The following is a 23,498-nucleotide window of genomic DNA, read 5'->3' on the forward strand; positions in this document are numbered from 1 at the left end:
ACATATGTGGGAGTTAGTTATGCACTGTACTGTACCGGTGTGATATTTACTCACCCCAGCCGAGACATACACGGGGAGAAACAACCAGCTCAGTCCGATCAAGTCCACCATCCCCTGTTGACACAGCAGAGTCATTAACACTGTGTTCGTCTTTAAATGAAACTATTCAGATAAAAATGATAGGGAGTTTTTAACAGTATTCAAGTCATATTACGGTGTGTCAGCTTAATGTGGGAGGGAAACCCGCGAACACGGGTACAGTGCTGACAAACCTGGAAACACAATCGGGGCAAACCGGGATTCGAACCTACTATCATGGGTTTCTGGCGTGTCCAAGGGCACAGCAAACTGAGGCGCCTAAGAGGACTGGGCCATCCGTGTCCCCTTAATTTACACTTTAATATATACTTTTTCTATGTTAACGCATATAATTTCAGAAAAATCAGATAGTCCATAATTGATCCATGTACAGGTGTCAAACTACTAACAGATACAATGTTGGTAAATTGTATGTTGGCAGAAATGAGATATTGTTTTTCTGTGAACATTATGACATATATCACCTGACTTATAAAACGATGGCTGACTGCCACGGGCCCCAACTTACACTGAATTCATAGGTAACCATGGCGATCCCCGCCGCTGCCCCCTGTCCAGCCAGGCCAAGGAAGTGCTCGCTGCCGATGTTGCTGGAGAAGACCGACGCACCAACCTGCACGTGCATGGACACAAGGAATAGAGAATCCCACCCTCGTGTCCTTTGATATCAAGTAAATCCACGTGAGTCGATAAAAGTTTAAAATTCATAGACTAGCTTTAAACTCTTATCGACGAGTGTTGATATATTTGATATTAAAAGACACTTGGGTGAGATTCTATCATTTAAAAATCATTCTTCCAACTTTTCAAAAACAGTAATAAGCAGTTTCGCTAGAGTAAAATGCAACGCTAACAAGCCACAATGTCATAGAGATAAGGGACCTCACCCAAACGATATCTCTTAGTTTAACTGCTTAGATTGCTGGTGTCAAATGTGATCAACTGTATACTATCACAATGACTGTAAGTTCCCTCTGGATTTTGGGTTCTGGGTTCCACCTGCAGTGTATTCGGGTCGTACGAGGAGACTTAATGGACTGGGGGGTCAGGCTCGGTGTCCTCGTACCCCGACGGTGTGGGACGTTGTTCATAACATCAATCACAGGATTGTCTTGTCCAAACACGATTTATGATTTATGATTGTATCTACATGCGTAACTCTCTCTTGTAAATGGGCCGGAGGCCTTTTGTATAATAAACTTATTTTGACTTTGATTATTTCCATGCTGTCGTCTTATAGCTGGAATATTTCTGTGAGCGGGGTTAGTTATTAAAACAAAAACAGTAAGATATCAATGACGTCATGGTTTGAGGACAGAAGGACTCACGGGGAACCAGCCGATGTTCCTCCCAGCCAGGTAGTAGTTCTCTACTGTACCACGGTTTGGTCGACATATTGCCTGAAGCAAAACAAGCAGTGGGCGTATATTTTGATTTAAGGGTTGTACTGAAGCAAAGAAAAGGACGAGTGCTGATGGTACAGGAGTATAGGGCAAAGGCGGATCCAGAGAGGGGTCCAGGGGGGGTCCAAGGGGGTCCAGGGGGTCCTACCCAGAGTTCCTTGCGGCCGGCAGCCAGCCAGCATAGTATTATGTTATGCTAAGTCACCACTGCGCCGGAGTGTGGGAGCATCCGCCGTAGGATATCAGCCAATACGGTGAGGTCTTCGTCGGGCAGGGGCGGTCGGGTAGCTTAGCGGTTGAAGCGTTTGGTCGCCACGCCGAGGACCCGGGTTTGATTCCCGACATGGGTACAATGTTTGAAGCCCATTTCTGGTGTACCCCGCCGTGATATTGCTGGAATATTGCTAAAAGCAGCGTAAAACCAAATTCACTCACTCACTCACTTCGTTGGGAATGTCTTCGAGCCAGGCAGCCTGTACGACTGTCACTTTGACGTCTACGACGTCAGTAGTGTCATGTCCACAGAGTGTAACCTCGCCTGCGATGGAGAGTTGTAATTGGGCTATGGAACCAGACAAATATCAATCAAATTCTGAGATCACCTGGCATAATGATATCAACATGTAAATATACTTACCCAAAGTCCTAGAGCCAGGACAAGGACAAAGTACGCAACAAGGATAGTAATATCTCCCCAGTGCTCGAGGCCAGGCGTCGACATCCTTTTCACATGAGACAAACCCCAGAAATTGTAACAAGACACTAGGGTCAAGACCCTAGCTCGCCTCGATTCACTGGGATCTGGTTTAGCATACCACACACCAGATGATAGTGTGTCCCTCGATAACGCGGCCAGAATAGAGCACTGCCTGGCTAGGGATCGGCTCCGTGGTTCAGTGGTAGAGCGGACAGCGGAAGGTCCGGAGTTCGCACCCCGGCCGCGTCATACCAAAAGACGTTCAAGGATGGTACATGCTGTTACCCTGTCTGGCGATCGGCGTAAAGGGCTAAAACAAGGACTGGTCGGCTCGGAGTTAGTATACTGTGTCTGAGTTGGGTATTCATGTTAACATGTGGCATGGCACAATAAAAACGATATTAGTCCGGGGTATTACAAGCACACACACGCACGCACGCACGCACGCACGCACGCGCGTTCATTCACTATATAAGTGCAATATTCTTGAACGCGACGTTAAACCCCATTTTACCCACCTCACCTGCTTGGCTCAACACGTAATAACGGCAAATGACAATGGTGGGTTCTAGTTCATTAACTAACGTTGTTTGGTATCATAAATTACACCCATTACTTATGAGCAGATGCAAAGTTGTCGTTAAGAAGTCAAACCAATTTCAAGATCAAGACTGAGAAGATCAGTCTAACAACAGTCTAACAACAGTCTAACAACAGTCTAATACGGTCCAGCGGAAGTGCTCGACTTCGCAGATAGTTTACGTTCTGGTTTATTTTAAACGCATTGCACTGAGTCTAAAAGACCGTATCTACGCTTATCACAATTGTAATGAGGCGCGTAGCTGCCTACTCAGGATGTACGCCAACGTACATCCACATTAATTTCCTACATATAATTCGAATTTTGCAGCTAAATCAATAAACAGAACATGCATGTCATCGTATGTCAATTCCGCGGATAGATGCACATGACTTCAATCACTGGATTGCCTGGTCCAGACTCAAACAAAAAACAAACAAACAGTCTAGATACAACATGCACATTGATGTTTTGTTTTTTAACTCCGCACTCAGTGATGTTCAAGCTTTCCATATTACTAAAGTGCTGCTCCAACTGGCCATGTGCGGAATTGTCCCCCGCAACTTATGGGGGTCGTAAGAGGCGATTTTATCATCTTTATCTTTTGTTTGCTTCAAACACCCAACGTTGGTTCAACATTGTAAAACATAATAGTACATTGAATAGATAAACAAATATACATAGACAAATAGCAATGATAAATACATCAAGCATACATATATACACTGCGAGAAAACCAAACAAAATCAATATCCGCACCAAGATGAGGGGTTATCAGTACTTACTTTCAGACGAACAATTGACGTGACTTTGCATGTGTTTGTGACGGGTGCCACCGGTAGGGTAGGATATGCTTACATTTTCGCGAACACCTGGTGTCATCACTATTTGATAGTGTTTCATAGACGCATGCTCATGATAGTCGGTATCGCACAATGGACTGCTTAAACACAGACAAAAAGAAAATTCCTAAATACCAAGCTTCTCATCCTCATCCTCATCCTCAACATCAATAAAACATAACATAATGTCGTTAGAGCCAACTTACACAATCCCTGACTTACGTGTGGACATGTGAAAATACGGTTAAACATTTATAACGACCACGCTTATAACGAACTGACGGATATGACGAACTTAATTTTTGGCCCGGCCACTGCTGTATATATGCTGTACATATGCTTATAACGAACTACGGTTATAACGAACTAAACTTAGTGGCCCCTTTGAGTTCGTTTTAACCGTAGTTTACTGTATTTGCAAGTTTTGCAGTGTGGTGGTATTAAAGATGAGGATCGCTGTTGCTTGTTCGTCCATTGCATGTTCTCGAAAGAACAAGATTACAATAAATGGTTTTTTTCTTGATCCTCATATTTATATATTCTACTTATCAATACGTCTTGCCAATTTTGTTATTCTGAGTGTGTGCGTATGGGTGGCTACACACGTGCCTGTGTACGTGTGTGTGTGTTGCAGAACGCCACGCTATTTAAGCTTTTTGACGCGTCCTGTAAATATACATCTTCCCAAGGCAATGAGGTTAACTGACTGCAAAAGTCCAGTTTCCAGCATTTGCCGAACAAGGCTGGAATTATGGATTTATATTTTGGCTGGATTAACGAGTCTTTGCATAGTCCAATCAAAACTGCGGAACGAAATCGACTTCCTGTTCGTTAACTGCTGTGCAAATTTCGCTCGATTGCAGGATTTGCAAACCATGGGTACTGACAACAAAGCGTCAAGAGATAGTTTCAAACTCCTTTCATGGTTTTAATCACGGTGCTCACGTGATTTGATGCCCTTCACGAAGTAAGACTAGTTTTATTACAATATAGATCTTGACAATCGATCAGATCGTCTTTACTGGGCGACGCCATTTTATTTGAAGCAAATGTAAGTGATATGAGAGGTGGAATCTGTTTGGACAATAGGGGAATGTAGAAGGGATATAACACGTAATAGCCACTGGTAGCGCTACAGTCGAGCCCGGAAATTCCAGCCTAGTTCGGCAAGAGTGGAAACTGTACATTTGCAGTCAGTGAACTCCCTTGCCACGGGGAGATGGTAAGTAATCGAGTCTGAATTGATATTGTGCATTTGGGCAACGATCCACGCCGCACGGATACATTGATACGCCATCAACCTGACCATGTACCCGATCCAATTTAGTCGCCTCTTACGACAAGCATAGGTTGGCAGAATCCCAATAGGGATTAATGATGAGAATTATGTCGTGTCATGGATTTGAGCATATCGATGCAGTCCTATTGTCGTGGGGGCACGGGTGGCCAAGTCGTCTAAGGCGCCGCGATTCGCTGTGCAGAGTTGCGTCCCTTGGGCACCCAAGAAACCTCTGATTGTGGGTTCGAATCCAGGTTCGCCCCGATTATGTTTTTAGGTTTGTCAGCACCATACCCGTGCTCGTGGGTTTCACCGAAGTTGTAAACGTCTGAGACCTGCATCACTTCGGGCTTTCCTCCCACGTTCAGCTGACACGCCGCGATATAACTGGAATACTGTTAAAATCGGCGTTAAACCAAACTCACTCACTCACTCACTCACTCACTTATTGTCGTGTCCACCTGTGTCCATCCAAGTCAAATGGTCACCTTCAGAATCATGAATAAATATTGATTGAACTTGTGCATGTTGTGTAACTCTGCATTCATCAGTATTCATTTTATATGACGGCAGCGTGTAACTGATCGAGTCTGGACCAGACAAACCAGTGGTTGACAATATCAGCATCGTCCATTGCCAGGGTCAAGCAAGTGATTCAAGTCACAACTTTAGCAGGTGATTTTTGCATCGGGTACAAGGGGACCTCTTCTAAACTTGACAGAAGAAGTAAATAATATGTGTCACAATCTGTGTCCCTGCAATGCCGAGCGACTGTGTGTGAGTGGCTGCTTGTACTGATGTCGATTTTATAGTACTAGCGAACTGAGATACCATGGTTAGCATGAATACCCCTCTCAGACGCAGTATAATGACTCCGAACCGACCAGTTCTACTAGAACACACACATACACACACACACACACAAACACACACACACACACACACACACACACACACACACACACACACACACACACACACACACACACAAACACACACAAACACACACACACACACACACACACACACACACCAATGCGTTTAAAGCTTAAAGCATGAAGCCTTGCACAACGTCACAGTCAGCATCTAGGGTCCCGTTTTGAATCTCCTGCAATTTCACAAAGTCGAAATATGTCCGATACTTACGCCATGGGGGTTGGGGTGGGCTTGGGGGGGTGGAAATCGCTTTTACGGGGTGCAAAGGGGGACAGGGAACCTACCTTCGAACTAAGTTGCCCATCTTTTCCTCCATTTCCTTCGAAGTTTTCAGAAATCACAGGGATAGGCTACGCTAATTAAAAGAAAACAGTATAGTTCACAAGGTGATAACATCAAACATTTTGGATTGAGTTCGACAGTAGCAACTGTTACCCTCATGGAATGATTGGTTTAGGAACCACTGAAGTGCCATTGTGTTTCCCAATGGATGAGTACCCATAGGATTGTCGGTATACCAGACGTCTTGTTTTGGATATTTCAATGGTCTGAAGTAGAAGCCTGTGCCTTTAGAATCTTTGGGTCAGAAACGAATAGTTCGTGTGTGTTTTACTTATGTGGACATTCTATCTAATTATCTAATAATTCCACAAAATCTGAACCTTCAAATTACCCAAATTGCAATTGATGATCTTTATTAATACTCTTTTTTATTTGATAGTCTTTTCATAGTCCACTGGCACGTTTTATTCTCTAAAACCCCAAATCTCACCTTTGTTTGTTTGTTTATTTGTTGTTTAACTCCGCATTCAGCAATATGCCAGCTATATGACGGTGGTCTGTAAATAATCGAGTCAGGACCAGACAAGCCAGTGATTGATATCATGAGCGTCGATCCAAGTAACTGGGATACGATGACATGCATCAGCCAAGTCAGCGAGTCTGACCACCCGATCCTGTTAGTCGCCTCGTACGACAAGCAAATCTCTTTCTACGACAAGCATGGATTGCTGAAGACCTATTCTACCCCGAATCTTCACGGGGATATTCTCGCCTTTATGTATATTTAGTGTGATATTGCTTGACATCCAGCAGAGAGCACTGTAATACTAATCACGTTTGATGAACCTGCAGTATATCAACTACCAAGCCAGAGAAATAAGGAGACGGCGTGTATCACGTGGCCAACTAGTGGCGGGAAAACTCTAATTGTGGGTCGGAATCCCAGTTGGGCCAGATTATGGTTTGAGGTTTGTCCCCACCATACCCGTGCTCGTTGGTTTCACCAAAGTGGTGAACGTCAAAGGCACGCCGTGATATGGCCTCAGACCACAATTAATTTCCTTCTTAGCTATCTACAGTGACATGGCAGCCCACCATAATTATTATCAGTCGGAGGCTGTTCTCCTGTTGCATGCTGGACCAACCTATCACTTGTCACTTAAAACGCAGAGTTTCGGCCAGCATCCACCACCTTGCTTTCGCAGCAACCACTGTCAACAATGCTCACCGGAAGTTTCGAGGCGAAACACACACAGCGGCCTTCAACTTGGGGTCAACTTATTGGAAGCTGGAATCAATACCTTCACAGATTGTGGCTAACAAAAAATTGACAGCAAACTACAATGTCTAATCTTTCATTATTTAAGCTATCATAAGTCACTACCAAAAAATTGCCACAGGCTGAACAGCCCATTTAAACTGGGCACTATATTCTCCTATTTTTCTTCCGGTTCATGGTAAAACTTTGGGGGGGGGGGGGGGGGGGGGGGGGCGCTAACTGTGGTCTGAGGCCATATAACTGGATAACCGTTCAAAGCGGCGTAAAACTCAAACACTCACAAGACACAGCATATGTTTCTTGAGTAGGAAGTCACACAAGATACAGTATAGGAAGACATGACACTTTTGACGGATAGCAACTTCTTTATTCTTTGTCACGACGTTTCAGGACTACTTCTTGCTCCTTCATCAGGTGAATGCTTAGTAAGTGCAGAGAGTTGTTTATCATGCTAGCCAAAGTAGGCCTTCAAACAACAAAAGCGACAAAAACCTGCTTATTTCATAACTGGTTTAACAAACGGATATATGAATTGCCAAATAAAATTATTGCATTTTGTCATCTGGTGAACTAAAAGTAACATATCACACTTTAAGGACAACAATAGAGTATATTTAAATTATGCTAAATATTCCTAAACTATGGAAACAATAACAAGAGAGTTCAAATTGACTATTAATAACCAAAATATGTACCCATCCTTATATATGGGATTTGTCTACGTCTAACTGCAGCAGATGGTGAGACGGCCTTGGCACTCTTGGCAGCTCAATTCAAATATGTCATGGTAATGTCAAAGTGTATTTTCTCAATTCAGAAAATGTACCAAAGATGTTAAATCATTAGATTTTCAGTACAGATTCCCCAAAAGAGTTATTCATAGTGCAAGATAACAGTTGAAACTGAAGTTAGTTGGTGATAACATTTGTCTTTTCGTGGATCAGTATCTGAGAGTTTATTTCATGTATATTTAGAATGTAAAGTAAATAAAGTTTGGTTGAAAATTTGGAACATTTAGTAACTTGAACTTTACCAGTAAGCATAATTTGACGAATATAGAAATATATTGCCATATCCAAAAAGCTTACTTTTAAATATCACACTGCAAACACGAAAACGTCGTTTTTTTCCGTATATGGTCATTGGACGGAAAAACGACTAAAAATTCATTAAAATTGATTAATTGGTCAGCGTCTAGAAAGTGTCCAGAAAAGGGTCGAGTTTTTCAAGCGTAAAATGGACGGAAAAACGATGCTTTTTGCTCCGCCTTGTACAACTGTTAACGGCCAATCAGATAGCGCTGGTCCCCCGACGCACGTGATGTCCAAGGCTTCCTTTCGGAAGCTTTAGGTTTCGTATTTCTGGCATGCCTTGCTCTAGTATCTCTCGCGCGCAGTGCAGCGAGATTTGCTGATAAGCTAGTTTTAGGATATGTTACATGTTAATGGAATTCAGACACGCGCCAAGAAGTCAAACCAAACAATGTTACTAAGTTTATTGTGGTAACGGCTATGTACAGTTACCCCTATCGGACAATGGGTTGTGTTTCATTTGGTTATAACAATAACTTTTTTTTTAATGTAAAGTTTACAAGATATACGACTTGGACGCGAGGTCGGTCTCATGACGTTCTTCACGTGACTGTATTCTTGAAAAGGCGTAAACACTGACTTCTTCCACATTCCTGGGGAAAACCCTTGGAATTCCCTGGTACGAATTCATACAGAAGCGTGGTTGCAAGCTCATTTAAGGATACCCTCGCTACAACCCATCCCAGAGAGAAAAAAACACGAAAAAATATCCAAACTGTCGCAGTGACAATTTACAGAAATCTATGAATTTACCTTAGTATCTATTTGACACATCTTCACAATCACCTTTCAATGATCGGCCAATTGATCAGTGATGCCAAAGGCTTGAAATAGCCACAGGTTAATTAACAACTTCGAAAATATCTCCCGTCACGTTTATCGTGTCGGCCAATTTGACGTATTGTACTTGATGTAAATGTATTACAACGCTCTGTCATTGTAATTGACTTACTGAGGTAATTCTGTGAAAGATCTTCTCATCTAATGAGGATATTGTTTGGAATATATTTCTTGTAAACAAACTAAAACATATGTTCCTCGCTTTGGGGGGAACTATTTTATTCCGGGGTGGCCCATTAAATCTAGTAGTAAGTCAAGGCACCATGCGTGATCTGTTATTTTATGTGTTTAAATTACGATTGGGGGCGTTAATAAAATACACTGATGCAAGTATATTCTATTCAAATCAATTGGCTAATTGAATATGCTTTCTTTTACATATTACATAACATCACTGCACAAAATATGAACAGTTGCAGTAACACACTACGGTAATCGCATTAAACATCATTTTCAACTGTACAGTATATCAGTATTTCAGTTATATCATGGTGTATCAGACTGATGTGGGATAAAAATCCGAAGTGGTTCAGGTCATCCAATGGGTGTTCGGGAAAAGGTGAGCGTATCCTGCCACACAAGTGGCACCCGTCACAAACACATGCAAGGACAAGTCAATTGTTCACCTGAACAAAGCACGGAAACACACAATGATGTCCGTCCTCAGTTTTACCGAGCATGTAAATTATTTTGTCCGTCAAAAACATGGACGAGTATAAACAATATGTTCATTCACGTAATACATGTCATACATTTGACAAAATGTATTGACTCGGAGCATTATTGTTAATCACAGCGTATGCAGTTGAACTCATCACCCATCCCATTATTGATAACCCTTCTTGAAGATCTATGAAATCAGAAGCTGCAACACTCTATCTTTTAACTGGCATGTCAGACTTCTATTTCATTACTCAGTTTTATTTGCACGGATTACTATGGAAGGGACATTGTCGCATTGTCGCATTGACGCCTTTACAAAATCAAGCAAAACGTGTCAAAATTAACAAAAGTGCGACAATTAGCCATTTGTCGCACTGTCGCGTGTTCGCATTGTCGCTCTTTGATAATCCTTTTCTTTATTTTACAAAAGGGCGACGATGCCGTAACGCGACATTTTCAAGGTCAAAATATGTCTCGTTGTCGCATTGTTGCCCCATCACAAATGTGTATAAAAGGCGTAAAGTTCAGTTATTGTTACAGTTAGGAAGTTCAACCTGATAAATGTACGTCTTGAAATGAAAACACAAGTCCGTCCGCGAGTCCATAACGTTTTATTGTGAGCTCTTCTCTAAACGTGCTTAGTGTTCAACTCCCAGTTCCAAACACGTAGTACCTCCTCAATAATCCACATACCTCCAGTGCAGTGGTCTTCCGGAAGATCTTACTCTTGACCGTATTAGACAACCGATGAGGGCATTGCCTAAAAGTCGGGCCAAGACGGGCCAAAGTGTTATTGGCTAATTACTTCATTATCGGCGATCATACCTACATATTATTGATGCAACATACACACATGACATTAATGAACAATCACCAACCAAAAACGTGAAACATAATTAGGTATTTCGGAGTAAATCGCTTGAAATCCAGAAAGTGGAGCTGTGTGTAAGCGTCGCTGATCTAGGTAACATGTAAAAGAGCAATCGTTAAACGAAATAAGATTTGAAACGTATCAAATACTTCTAGCTCTCGCGATACGAATTTCCATCTGTCGGCATAGTGTTTATATATATAGGATAGTACTATATCTATGTAAATACCACTTAATAATGTCACTGTTCATCGTGTGTAAAGCAGACACGTTGGTTAAAGTAGACCTCTTCTCCCCATACTCTCAACAGTCTCACAAGTGTTCGGTCTGACTTGGCCCGGGCTGTCAAAATCAACTTAAACCTCACAGATGTAACATGAAATGGATTCACACCTATAGATTAGTATTATATCTACCTAAATATCTCTTTATAGTGTCTCAGATCGCGGTTTTTAAAGAAAACAAGGTGCTCAAAGTGAAGCCCTTTTCCCTCTACATTCTCAACATAGTCTCTATCAGAAGTGGTGCTCGGTCCGACTTGTCCCGGGCTGTCAAAATCAATTATACACACAGATGTATCATCAAATGTGTTAATATCTGTAGCTTAGTATTGTATCTACCTATACAACACTTTATAATGTCACAGTACATCGTATTTAAAGAAAACAAGGTGCTCAAAGTGAAGCCCTTTCCCCTCTACATTCTCAACATAGTCTCTATCAAAAGTGTATGGCTTGTGGTAGGTCCGACTTGGCCCGGGCTGTCAAAATCAACTTTAAACACACAGCTGTATCATCAATGTAGAGGGAAAAGGGCTTCACTTTGAGCACCAAGTTTTCTTTACATACCGTGATCTGAGACACTATAAAGTGGTATACAGGTAGATATTATATCATTTTGTCTTGGAACATCTATAAGATGTACAGCTACATGTATTTACCAAAAGAAAGAATCTACGTTTTTACGTCATTAAATAAACATTCACTCACTGAACATCTCCAACAGTTTTGTCCATGTTGAGATCCACTGAAATGGTTAGTTCACTTGTTACATTTATATAGAACAGAACGATATTTGTGATTAAATATGATTGTGGATACATTTACCTTGGCTATATTTTAAAATTCAACAATAGCTTGCGTGTGGTTTGTTTGGAAACATAAAATCAACTATTGTTTGTAAAAAACATTTGTGTGTGTTAATATATATGTTTTTTAAAGGAAGAGGTGTTTGAATAAATAATTATTTGTGTGTTCACAAAATCCTATCATGTAATTATATTTTCCTGAATAACATGTTGTTTGCATGTAAAATAAATGTCCCTGTTCACCTATGTAGAAAGTCGATAAGCGAAATAAAACTGAGTAACAGACTGTGTATTATAGATCCATAGAAATACGATTGCATAGACGATCAATTCAGAATACAACAGGTGTAAGGTGTGGCTAATTGACATGTATCTCGATGACTAATTGAAATGTATTTCGCAGGTAATAATCAATAAACATTGTGACAGAAAAACAAGTGAAGGATTGAGTTGAATTTTAGTTTTGCGAAAAAGGTCCGTGGTTTCTGTGGATGAAACTAGGTTTGACAATGTTGCAAATGATCACTTTCTTTGACTTCATTACGGATTCCTCAACCTGTATCGAGGAGAATTGTTTACAGTTAAGTAAAATTCTAATTAAGATTTCTTAAAGCTGTCACGGTGGCAAATTCAAACTTCGATATCATGGTACACAGTTCTATTGTAAAGTCAGATTGGGAGTTCGAATTGGCGCTATGTATTTTTATCTCGAATTTGAAATAAGCGGTTAAATTTATATGTTTTGTTTGTTTGTTGGTTTTTTTTGTTTAACGCCACACTCAGCAATATGTCAGCTATATGACGGAGGTCATGCAAATAATCAAGTCTGGACCTGACAATCCAGTGATTGACATCACGAGCATCAATCCAAACAATTGGGATAAGATGATATGCATCCAATCAACCAAGTCAGCGAGCCTGACAACCAACCCGATCCCGTTAGTCGCATCTAACGACAACCATAGTCACCTTTTAATACAAGCATTGGTTGCTGAAGATCTGTTCTAACCCTGATCTTCACAGGTCCAAATCTATATGTATTTTTATGGTGAGGCGGTCGTGATCGGAGAATAGGTTCGAGAGTTCGGTACACACATTCGTGGTCAATATCTCTCGTGTTGTGGATGATAGGGATTTTGTCATGTTTTGAAGAAATGTCATCACTGGCATGCTTTTGATGGTACACAAAACATGCTCGAACATGCTAGTTCCGGTCACAAAATATATGCTTTATCTTTTACTGATTTTGGTATTAATAACATTACAACGTTTCTCAAGGTTACAGACTCCAAGGATTCATTAAAGTGCATGTTAAGCACCTAAAATTGACAACTAACACCCTGATCGCAAAACTCCTAACGATTTTTACTAAAAATAGATACGAAAACATTTGCTGAACCCGAGATTTAAATGACTGACAAATCCGTACTTTCTTGTGTTCTCATACATAAAACAGCAGTGTAAACATGATCTAACATGGCTTAATGTGGAATGTGTCTAGGATTGTAAACTGTCCATATTATTCCAAATTGTATGCATACACATGTGTCATGTCTTTATTTGGTTTTGTGTCTCTACCCGCAAACATATGTGGCAAGATACACCTTCCAGGATAGTGGACGATGTGGACGAAAATTTCTACAACATGTCCAAACATTCCCAAACAGACAGAATCATATGCTTTCTGAAAGTCAAACCAGCACATCGTTGTTGTCGTTGTCGTTTTTGTCGTCTACGTCATCATTATCCTTCAAGGATAGTGGACGGTATGGACACTGGAATATTTCGAATATTTGGAAATGTGTGCATTTTAATTAATATAAACACTATTTTAAGCGTCAGGAAACGGGATTTTTCTTGTCATGAATGGCGAGTATATCAACTTGGGAAGCTAGCTTGACATTTCGTTAGTACGGTCCTCATACTGTCTTTGCCTTGTTTCTCCTGAATCTCATTAGTTTCAAAAGAAACAGATAAATCGGTCATACAATGCTTTCATTGGATTTATCAAAAAGGACCATATCAGGTTTGTTCACTTGGATACGTCTGACTCTGTATGTGGGCGTATTCCAAAGAATTTTATATGTAATTATCATTTCCCACGACGCCCTCTGCATATTCTGGGTCGTACCATTGATGGTCTCGGAGTCAAAACCACACATTACGGTAACAAGAGGATCGAACCATGCCAAAGATACTGTGTTTGTGTCAAGCTGGACATCAACTTTGACACAAAATCACACATTGACGTTTTCGAGTAGCAGGTGACTGGTTCTAGGTCGATTTGATATGGCACTTCGCTTGATTGACACTCATTTCTGTACCGTCCAGCACCATCAACAAAATAAACATTAACATTGATATTCAGTACTGCATCAATGGGTCGTTTAGGAAAATCCATTGAATGACTTGTTTTCAGTCTTGACATGCTCCACAAGAGGATCTTCAGATAAATAAATATGTGCAATAGTGCACGATTAAATTCAATCATGAAAGGCCTCCTTGTTAATCACAACTCAGACGTTAAAATATGGTGATCATCCTCATCATAAACAACTATCATCATCATTATCATTATGATGTTTATGTTCCCGTCAGAGTACATCGTATTTAAAGAAAACAAAGTATAGATATAAACACATTTGATGATACAACCGTGAGTTTAAAGATGACTTGACAGCCCGGGCCAAGTCGGACCCAACACAAGCCAAACACTTCTGATAGAGAAAATGTTGAGAATGTAGAGGGAAAAGGGCTTCACTTTGAGCACCTTGTTTTCTTTAAATACAGCGAACCGAGACACTTTAAAGTGGTATATAGGTTAATATTATACTCGTTTATAGATGTGAATACATTTGAATATACATCTGTGAGGTTTAAGTTGATTTTGACAGCCCGGGCCAAGTCGGACCCAACACTTCTGACAGAGATTTTCTTAAGAAAATACAGGAAAAGTGTTTGACTTTAACGGACCAGTTTTCTTTAAATACGATGTACTGAAACATTATAAAGTGGTATATAGGTAGACAAAATACTAATCTATAGATATAAAACACATTTGATGATACATCTATGTGTTTAAAGTTTATTTTGACAGTCCGGACCAAGTCGGACCCAACACAAGCCAAACACTTTTGATAGAGACTACGTCTAGGATGAAGAGGGAAAAGGGCTTCACTTTGAGCACCTTATTTTCTTTAAATACAGCGAACTGAGACACTATAAAGTTGTATATAGGTAGATATAATGCTAGTCTATAGATTTAAAGACATTTGATGATACATTTGTGTGTTTAAAGTGCATTTTGACAGCCCGGGCCAAGTCGGACCCAACACAAGCCAAACGCTTCTGATAGAGACTACGTCTAGGATGTAGCGGGAAAAGGGCTTCACTTTGAGCACCTTGTTTTCTTTAAAGACGATGTACTGATACATTATAAAGTGGTATATAGGTAGATATAAAACTGATCTATAGATGTAAACACATTTGATTATACTTCTATGTGTTTAAAGTTGATTTTGACAGCCCGGGCCAAGTCGGACCCAACACAAGCCAAACACTTTTTATAGAGACTATGTTGAGACTTTGAGCTCTGTGTTTTCTTTAACTACTGAAATATGAGACAATAAAGTGGTATATAATTAGATATAGTACTAATCTTTAGATATAAAGAATCTTAGGAACTTGAGAAGTGCTTGGACAGTTATCAACACGTGTCCTGTCAGTCCTTTGACATTCGCGAATATCCACTTCCAGAAAACATCCTGTGTTGGTTAGTAAAGGTTAATTAGGGATGCCCAACACGTTAATTAATGAAAGAAGAGTAGTCAAAACACTGTCGTTTCCTGCCCAGGACATCACACCCCTACACGCCAAGGTCGGTGAGAAGCATTCTAATCAAAGAATACACACAGTCAATACACAGTCATCTCGGCTTGGACACTCGCCCCGTGCAGACGTGTCCTTCCAAGCTCGCTACCCACGCTCAACTATGAGAGACATCGCTCTGTCGCTACCGAGGGAGCTAGTTGCCATCCTGGAGCCCTTGCTGGCTTTCAGGGTTGGGGACTACTCCCTCAGGACTTCCTACAAGTCCAACTCCTCCACCCTCTCCATCTCCTTTGACTTAGGTCAAAGGAAAAGGCCTCTGGTCAAAGCTCCGGCCAAGACCAAGCCTAAGGAGAAACCACCCCGGCCCCTATCCCTGCTGCACCACGCCCGGTACAGAAGGCCAGGCCGCCCAAAGTGAAGAAGGCCCCACCAGTCGCCGCCATGGAGATCCAGGAGAGCCTACCCACCACCCCTTCGCCCCCAACAGCAGCATTGGAACTCGCTCCCCTCGAATCCAGAGGGGAGGAGCCCTTTCGCACGCCTGTAGGGACAGGACACGGAAGGAAGAAGAGAAAGAGGAAAAAAAGTATCTTCTCCCCTGACCCCCCCCCCCCCCCCCCATCACCACCTACAAGCAAGACCACGGAAACACAGACCGCCGTAACACCAGGCCCCTCCCTCAACACCAGCCAAGTCCAAACCGACCCGGTTCCGGAACCAGTTGTTGAGGAAGACGTCCTTTTCGACCTTGCCCACAAGGCCAGCCTCATCCTGGAGCAGCACAAGGTCCACCCTAATCCCTGCTACCAGCATGAGAGCGGCAAGGTATACCCCAGCAACCGCCCACGGCCACCCATGGTGCTGGTGCAGTACTGGGGAGAAGAGAGATTTGAGTATGAAATCCACAGCTACCAGGATCTCACGGATTTCCTGGTCGACTGCGATCTTCAAGTCAGCCCCCTCTTCATCACCAACGCCACCGCCCGCCTCACCACCGCACTGTTCCAAGCTCTCCCTCCAGGGGAGCTTGACCTAGACAGGAGGATCCTGGCTGGGGAGAAACAGTAGGCTCCAGCTTCCACCACCACCCTTGCTCGCCAGCCGACGCCGTGCCTTCCCACGCCTGACCCCCCCCCCCCCCCCCCCCCCAGCCCGACTTTTCCATATTATTATTATTCTCTTATCACCCCCTCCTTCCCAGCCAAAACACACACCCCTAGATTATCATTTTACGTTTACCTAATTTACATTTTTTGGGGTCGCACTTCTTTATTTATTCATTGTGCTTTTTCTCCCCAATAGTATAAGTGTTTCCCCGTGTGCGAGATACGCTAAAGTGTAATTTATTACACGCGGAAAGCGCACGTTAAATCTCCGATTGAACGAACGAGCACAGTCAAGACACTGACTTTTCTACGAGACTCACGGTATGTAGTCATAATCATCAGTTTATTACATTGTTGAAGGTGCATTTTTATTCAAACTCAATTAAATGAGCAAAACGTTTGTGGACATTAGAGATCTGCCTAGATATGCGCGTTTCGTTTTATTATTCTGCAATCCATTTTTAGGATTACCCGCTGGCCCGGCCCGGCCCTACTTTTCTTGGCCCGACTTTTAGGCAATCCCCCCACTGACGAGTGCACGCCTGACCTGTGACCTCGTTGCAACCCTCGTGATGTGTTTGCCGAAGGGAGAAGTGTAGGAAATGTGTGCTCCAGCCCAGCGCAGAGCTCGCGACACACTGTATACTGATGTATACAGTATATTGCAGTTGATATACTGTATACTGCATGTGATACATATTTGCGGAAATGTTACAACTTTCAAGATTCAATTTGCATATATTTCATATACAACAGACCGCCGTCATATATCACTGGAATACTGCTGAGAGCGGCGTTAAAACAAATTGTTTTCATAATGGAGCGCTGCAGTCATTTAAAATAGAACCGTATACATATGTACATGTAGTACCAACTCACTCTATTTGTTTCGAATATTCAGCAGAAAATATATTATTAACCAGGTCTTTGGGAAAAGATATCAGATTTTTATAAGCAGCCACATAGGGATGATAAAGGACCCCTCGCTGATTAGGTTCTTGTTTACTTAAGAGCAGAGTTGGCCATGTTAGATGATATAACCAAAATCCAGGCGCTCCGGCGGGGGGCAAGCTGGTCTTGTTAGTGTATGGTATGAGCTGTGACGTTGACCCAAGAGAATAATGTAAAACATGAGACCAACTCAAGTCTATAATGATTGGGAAAGTCTAGATATCCACAGCTCTAGCCTGAAATTAAGAATTGTTCTATGCTCCATTTTAATTGTATTATTTTCATTTTGTAGACATGGATGGACCAACCAGGAAAGAAATTGTTGGAATATTAATATCACATGTTACCACTGATCCAGTTAAATTCATCACACAATAATAAATTAGTATTTGACATTACGGCATTTGATTATTAGGGCATGATCATGTACATGTTCACTGTAGTAATGTACACACCAGTCAACTTGATTATAATTTTTATCAAAGTGTAGCGCGGCATCAACGATTACTTTATGATATCCTCAATTGTCATCGATGTATTGACATCGAACAATGGACGGCGTAATCAGTGTAATCGGATATGTTGTGGAGTTTCGGTTTTGGGCTGTTTGCTGAATATATAGAATTGCGAGTTATGTATACTCTGTATTCTTTCATCATGGTAGCATATATATTTTCTATGTTGCTTTTTGAATTATCCACAAATAATGAGAACTACAATGTAAACCTCTCTCTGGAGATATGCAATAATACTACTGAAGGGCATATCTGAAAAATGGGACTTCTCGACAAATATTTCTTTCTTAAATACTACCCGTTACAGGCATTCTGATCATTATATCATACTTTGTACAGTGTAAAAGTCAAATAATGGCAAATTGTGTATCTTTCTACATTTTGAATTAATTATATTTTCTGAAATAAAACCTTAGCATCAGATAGTGATATACACGAATATGATCTATACTATTATAAATGAATTATCAATTTCGCATTATGAATTAGATAAACAGAAATATGATAGTAAAACAAATTATTTTAATCTATTCTTGTGAGTGGGTAACGAGAGATCTAGGCAACGCACTAACGTAGCCATTTATGAAAAATGAAATATTAAAAGTTTAGGGGTTTGAACATGCACATTGAATGACAGGGAAGAAAGCAACGCAATAATTAAATTATGAATCAAATAATGTTTTAAATATAACAGAATATTTATAAAATATAAGTTTAATTTCTCATTGTTGGAAGGTGTTTAATAATTATATAGATTTTGTTTGATTGTTTGTTGTTTAACGCCGCACTCAGCAATATACCAGCTATATGACGGTGGTTCGTAAATAATCCAGTCTGGACAAAACAATTTAGTCATTATAATCAAGAGCACTGATCTACGCATTTGGGATACGATGACATGCATCAACCAGGTCAGCGAGCCAAGTCGCCTTCGTAGAAGCATGGTTTGTTGAATGCCTATTCTAACCCGGATCTTCACGGGTATTTATTTAAATAATAAGGTACAATGAAATTCTGTATATGTCCATAATAAGTGTGTATAAGTAGATAGATAATATGTCCATACACGCCAAGTAAATGGTATATGCATTAATTTAAATGCAAATGATTCAATGATGAGTTCTTTCACAAGTCCATATTTCAAGGCATGTATTTGATATTCATAATAACTCCACAAAAGCTACACAATGGCAACAAAACGGTACCAGCATCACAGATACCAATAATACATGAGATACATATAATTACTTTAAAGTTAAAACATGTATCTAAATAGAAAATTAGAAGGATACACTTCCGACATTTTTCGTATTTTGTTTTCGTTTGGAGAGAGAAGTTGTGATTGGTATCTGATGGGTGCAAACAGGTGTTCCCTTCCGCCCAGGCCTTGCGGCAATGCTATAGTCCAAAATGAAACAAGCCTTGTTCAACGGGTTCAGACTCAAATTTCTATCCCACTGGGGCTCCTTTTAAATTTAAATATAATTTCTCGTGTCGATATGTGTCAGAAGAAATGAAATATTACAGCACTGGTGAATAGGTTATATGCGCATGTCAGCGTCGATCCTATAATATCCTTTTATGCAAAATACATATATACTGATGAATTAAGGTAGTAATACTACGCAAATATATGTCCAGATGCATACATCAGTATCATCTCGTGATCTTAATTCGTGCTTTGAGCCCTTTTCTACCGGAGATTCTGGGGTGTTACATCACACCAGAAAGCCAGGTCCAAATTCAAGTCATAATTTCATGGTCCGTCTTGTATGTTGGAAACCAATATCGCAATATGGCTAAATATTGCTGAACGTGGTTTTAACCCGATTACTCACATAATTATTCCTTTTTCTACAGTCATCTACGAACACTATCTTTAAGGAGGTATATCTGTATCATCCAAATGTCCATACATATATGTCCACATTTATATGTATAAAGCAAGTCGTCCTGCACTCTTCCTTAAAATATAAATGTTAAGCATTTCCTCTGTATGGATTTATATAATGTAATATCGTTTTAATGTAATGCTGATGCAGTAAACGTACCACAGACCTAATGGTAGAATAACATCTAATTTCTGAAATGAACATATTTTACAGAAAAAAACAGTTGTTTAAACAATACTTATAAAATATAAGAACAAGGAGCCAAGAGCCAAATATTGGGCTGTGTTGGACATATTTGTTTCGGGGTCTTATGACAGACAAACCTGATGCCTTTAAGTATAAAGATAAGTAAGTATAGATGTTGTACATATTCAAATATGTTCGTGTTTAACCCAACCTTGAAAAATATTGAAAGATGAGTGGTAACTATTTATGCCATTATTTTAAATTAGAATGAGAGCACATCAGGAAAGCATGGTACTTTAATATACGTATCTTGTTAACCCAATATTCTTTTTTAAGTAAGAGCAGCATGTATATCGAGAGTATAGGTTTGGTGCGTGACTTATCACACAGTACTTTCAGAAAGTGTGCATATTCTGTTTATCGGTAATAAATAACGTAAGACGATTCATACGGGTAAATACGATTTACTTCAGAACTAGTATAGATTATTTTAGGTTAGGGGGAAATGTATGTAATTAACAGAACTTTGGCCGGGTTTGAAGGATTTGGGTCCTGGCTTGGGCTTTGTGTTGGACGTGTAGACGGCATTTCCAGGTTTGACGTATCAATGACAAAAATGATGTCAGATGCAATTTTCTGCCTTTTCGGGTGAACAATTGGCTTGCCTTTGGATGTGTTTGTGGCGGGTACCACTAGTGGATCGGAATGAGCTCGCGTTTTTGCGAGCATCCAATGTCATCATTTATTATGATGAATCATGAAACATGCTCCTGATGTTGTCGCAATGGTGCAGTTGGCGCTACCTTTGGCAAGGGTTTCTCATGATAATGGAAATACTTATGTCGCTTTTGTTGACCGATAAACATGAAAAGATATAATGTTAGTGTATATGGTCATGTAATTAAGAAACAAACGACGAGTGGGAGTTGTTTATTGTACGATAAACAACGACCGAGACTCGTTTATTTCTATATGAGATATCAACATTACGTACAGCCTCTTTTAGGTTGTTAAATTAGGAAAAAATACACGCTTTACAATATTTACCCGTAGTTAAATAATGATGATTCCTTGAATAGAATCCTACAGCGGCCATGCTAGATAAATCCATTTTAGGATTTGAGTTTGGTCCCGCATATTCTCACAATTTTCTCGTCAATCATCTGTACCTTTTCTCCCAATACCGATTGTCATATCACTCTCATTTTCGGATTCTCCAGCAACACTTATTGGGAACAACTCACTAGACACATACCTCTCAAAAATAAGGTCAAATTTACAAATTTTACTTTTCAAGTTGCGAGTGCATGTTCGAATCTCAATAAATGACGTCATGATAGAACAATGTTTTATCGTGAAATAAATATCGCTTCCTTCTTTGTTCTTTGTGATTTATCGCGTAGCTATCTTATATCATCAAATGCCAATTTCTAACGTCTATCAGCCATCTAATCTATTCATGAAGAACATTTCACATGGGACCAACAGAGGGAATTATGACTATCGACTTGCTAATTATTTTTTATATTCATGCCAGCTCAAACGATCTATTGGTTTGATTTATTGTTATGGTATCCACAAAATAAGTAGGATCCGATTTTTTCCGTTTTTGTTGAAATAAAACAGAATAATATTTGCTGTTTACATATCAAAGTTTGCCAAATTGTTACAAAATGTTTGCCCACAGCAAGGCTACGTATCCCCAACATATTGTGCTAGTCACAGTATCACTGGACTGAGGGAGGGCGGTATTCCTCCTTGTGGGTCACCTGCTTGGCAATATGGGACGGGAAAACTGCAGGGGGTGAGGGCAGTTAAGTTGATGGTACAGACAGATAAGAGAGATCATTTTACAAATGTGAAACCTCAGTCCACAAAGGAAGAGGCGAAAGCTGAAACTTGCATTGGTGAGGTTTACCGAACAAAGGCAGTTATTTCTAGTTTCTTACTGACTCTCGAAGATACATTTGATAAAACAATTAATGCGAGCGCGCGCGCGTGCGTGCGTGCGTGCGTGCGTGCTTGCGTGCGTGCGTGCGTGCGTGCGTGCGTGCGTGCGTGCGTGAGTGCGTGCGTGCGTGCGTGCGTGCGTGTGTGTGTGAGGTAGAAGAAGAATTGTACACCATAAAAATGGCTACGTATGTAGTTGGGGTAGATATGTTGAATGCCCGGCCAGTATGACCTTTGAGTCACTACAGTTTCAGTCATTAAAATGCGTAAAACAGTATTTGAGTGAAAGAAAACACTATAAGTGAGTGAAACAAAAGACCTCAGTACAATCATCTGACAACATGTTCGCCAACCCTCGTATCACAACGCATGCACGCACGCACGCACGCACGCACGCACGCACGCACGCACGCACACACACACACACACACATCACATTCTTCTTTCCCCACCATTTTGTCTACGTCAGCCATCATGGATCCATGCGCATGCTTTCATACATAATCCATCCTCCCACCATTCCCCAACATCCATCGAACTATAACTATATCCGCCCTCATGTATCGGTATTCGTGCTTTCATACATACATACACACATTCCCCTACATCCATCGCAGTATAACTATGACTATAACCGCCTGCGTGCATCCGCACTTATGTTCACATTGCATTGCATATGCATCGAATTACACGTTTAACATATCGTAAATATTTTACAACATGTACATATTATATATCAGCAAACAGAGATTATTATAACGCAATAGATTTCATCCGTCAAAACATCACAGAAAGAGGTGCAGCCTGGAATTTTACAATGGCATCTGAATGCACTAAGACGTTCAACTGGTCAGGAGGTGAGAGTTGCGGAAAATTACGGTAAACTTCAGTTACAGATCTCCATTACGAATATCTAAAGTATGAATAAAGATCACAGCTTGCTATGACGTGTACTTCATGCCTGCAGAATTAGCAATGTCCTTAGCTCTAAATTGTATGTCTAAATGCTTATGTAGACAAAGACCCAAATGTATATAGGCATGACCATTTTATATTCTACGCAAATATCACCACATTTAAAAACAAAGCTAGATTGAGTCTTTGAAGGGCATTAAGAA

At 40.6% G+C, this 23,498-nt stretch overlaps 1 protein-coding gene across 3 annotated transcripts in view; it reads right to left on the minus strand.

Moving 5' to 3' along the window:
- Positions 1-23,498, minus strand: part of LOC124145585 (sodium/glucose cotransporter 5-like) — a 51,814-nt gene that overhangs the window by 16,646 nt on the left and 11,670 nt on the right. The window contains exons 1-4 of one of the 3 annotated variants that reach the window (XM_048389183.1): positions 2,140-2,421; positions 1,428-1,499; positions 608-712; positions 55-114 (exon numbers count right to left, since the gene is read on the minus strand). In XM_048389183.1, coding sequence (XP_048245140.1) covers positions 55-114; positions 608-712; positions 1,428-1,499; positions 2,140-2,223 — 321 coding nt within the window. In that variant the 5' untranslated portion in view covers positions 2,224-2,421. Of the gene's footprint in view, positions 1-54; positions 115-607; positions 713-1,427; positions 1,500-2,139; positions 2,422-6,120; positions 6,192-23,498 lie in introns of those variants that run through there. The other 2 variants (XM_048389184.1, XM_048389185.1) reach the window with 2 other exon arrangements.

Source organism: Haliotis rufescens, unplaced genomic scaffold (genome assembly GCF_023055435.1).
Source record: "Haliotis rufescens isolate VD_foot unplaced genomic scaffold, xgHalRufe1.0.p SCAF_8, whole genome shotgun sequence".
NCBI classification, from domain to species: domain Eukaryota; kingdom Metazoa; phylum Mollusca; class Gastropoda; order Lepetellida; family Haliotidae; genus Haliotis; species Haliotis rufescens.